This window comes from Eurypyga helias, unplaced genomic scaffold, assembly GCF_000690775.1.
Source record: "Eurypyga helias isolate BGI_N326 unplaced genomic scaffold, ASM69077v1 scaffold23494, whole genome shotgun sequence".
Taxonomy (NCBI): domain Eukaryota; kingdom Metazoa; phylum Chordata; class Aves; order Eurypygiformes; family Eurypygidae; genus Eurypyga; species Eurypyga helias.
In genome coordinates, this window is record NW_010247392.1 from 2,592 (window position 1) to 4,415 (window position 1,824).

General features: G+C 60.4%; 1 protein-coding gene across 1 annotated transcript in view; it reads left to right on the top strand.

The window, feature by feature from the left end:
• Positions 1 to 1,824, top strand: part of HDAC8 (histone deacetylase 8) — a 15,617-nt gene that overhangs the window by 2,489 nt on the left and 11,304 nt on the right. Inside the window, 1 exon segment of the mRNA XM_010150713.1 lies at positions 567 to 708. Within this exon segment, the coding sequence (XP_010149015.1) occupies positions 567 to 708 (142 nt within the window).

A 1,824-nucleotide genomic window follows, 5' to 3' on the forward strand; every position in this document is an offset into this window, starting at 1 on the left:
GTCTGTGCCCCGCATGACCCCCCATGGCTGCAGGGCACAACTGGCCTCGCTGTGGGTGCACCACAGGCTGCCAGGGATTTTCTGCTCCAGGCCTGGAGCATCTCCTGTGCCCCTTCCCCCTCAGCTGAGGCTGTGCAGGGTGTTGCTCTCACATCCTCCTCCTCTCTCCGCCTGTGGCGCGGTGTTTTTCACCCTTCCGATACGTTACCCCCGAGGTACTGCCAGCACTGCTGATGGCCTTGGCCGTGGCCAGCTGCGGGTCTGCCTCAGAGCCTTCTCTGTCCCATGTGGGTGCCGCTCCTCGTGTCCCCTCACAACAGCCACCTCCGTAGCCCCCCTGCTACAAAAACCTTGACACGCAAGCCCAATACAATTTCTGTCCCACTTACCACCCCTCAGCCTGCGGCGTGAGCCCAGATCGATATCTCTCCAGAGTGTTTCGTGCTGCGGCTTTTTCGTTGCCATGGGAAGTTGGAGCAGCCAGGGAGATGCAGCGCAAAACAAGGAGCTCATGCTTCCCCCAGAGGGAAAGGCGGATAGTGTTGACGTCCCGCTCTCGCCTGCAGGTTACGACTGTCCGGCTACCCAAGGGATCTTTGAGTATGCGGCAGCCGTGGGAGGAGCCACCATCACCGCAGCCCAGTGCCTGCTGGAGGGCAAGTGCAAGGTAGCGATTAACTGGCCTGGAGGGTGGCATCATGCAAAGAAGTAAGAAAACAATCCCTTCCCTCGTGTTTTCTCACCTGGTGTGTGAACCCCGCCTCCCAGCTTCCTGCAAACCCTCAGTGCCGGGTATGGCTGGCAGAGAGCACGTCGGGGGGGGGGCGAGGGACGCTGGTGCCCAGTGGCAGAGCAGCAGTGCAGGGCAGAGGCCTGACCGGTGGCTGGTTGTGGCCAGTGGTTACCCATAACCTGGTGTGGCCCCGGGCTGCCGTGCAGGCTGGGGCGGATGAAGCCAGGGCATCTGGCTGTCCCGTGACACGCGGTCACCTCCGGGAGCTCGAGTGAGAGTTGGTTTTTGCAGAGTCCCTAGAGAAGGGCTGTGGAGAGACAGCGGGTTCGTGTTGCTCCCAGCTTGGAGGAGAACAGGAACATGGACGTGTCCAGGCTGGTTTGTGGGGCTTCCCTGGTTTCTCAGTACGAGGTCAGAGGCAGAGCAGGACTGGCCTCTGGCTTTCCCCCCATGCTCTGTTTGCTCTGAGCTGTAATGGCAATAATGTCTTCCAGAACAGCAGGAGAGAGAGGAACAAATTCATCCCTGAATCCCGTGATTCTGTAGCGGCAAAATCATTTGTTTCCATGGTTTCTGTTTTCCACGGACGTACATTTTATGGCATGTCTCCCATCTCCCAGAACATGAGGTCTGTCTGCAGGTCAGAAAAACCCCACCTCCCGTGTCCCCCGCTGACCGGCCACTGCGGTGCCTGTTTCCCTGGGAGTCCCCAGCCCAGCACGGGCCACCCACGCGGTGTCTGAGGGCGCAGCGCTCCGAGCGTGCAGGGAAATGCCGGAGGAGGAGCAGCGGGCTGTGAGCTTCAGCCGCTGTGGTGCCAGGCCCCTTTCCCTGCGCTGCTGGGGCTCTGGCTGGGTCGTACTGAGAGGGAGAGTTCTGGTGGCCAAGCTGAGCCCCCGTGCTCCTGGCGTCTTGCCAATCTTGCCTTTTGTCTGGGCTGCGGGGTATAAGGTGCCCCTAACAGAAGGGGTCTCAGCGGCGTAGCTGGTGCTGAGCTGTGCTGTTAGTGCGGCTCCAGGAACAAAGTCTGGTTCAAAATGGTGTTAAACACTCTCCGATCCCAAAGGAGCCTCCCAGCCACCCCAGGGATG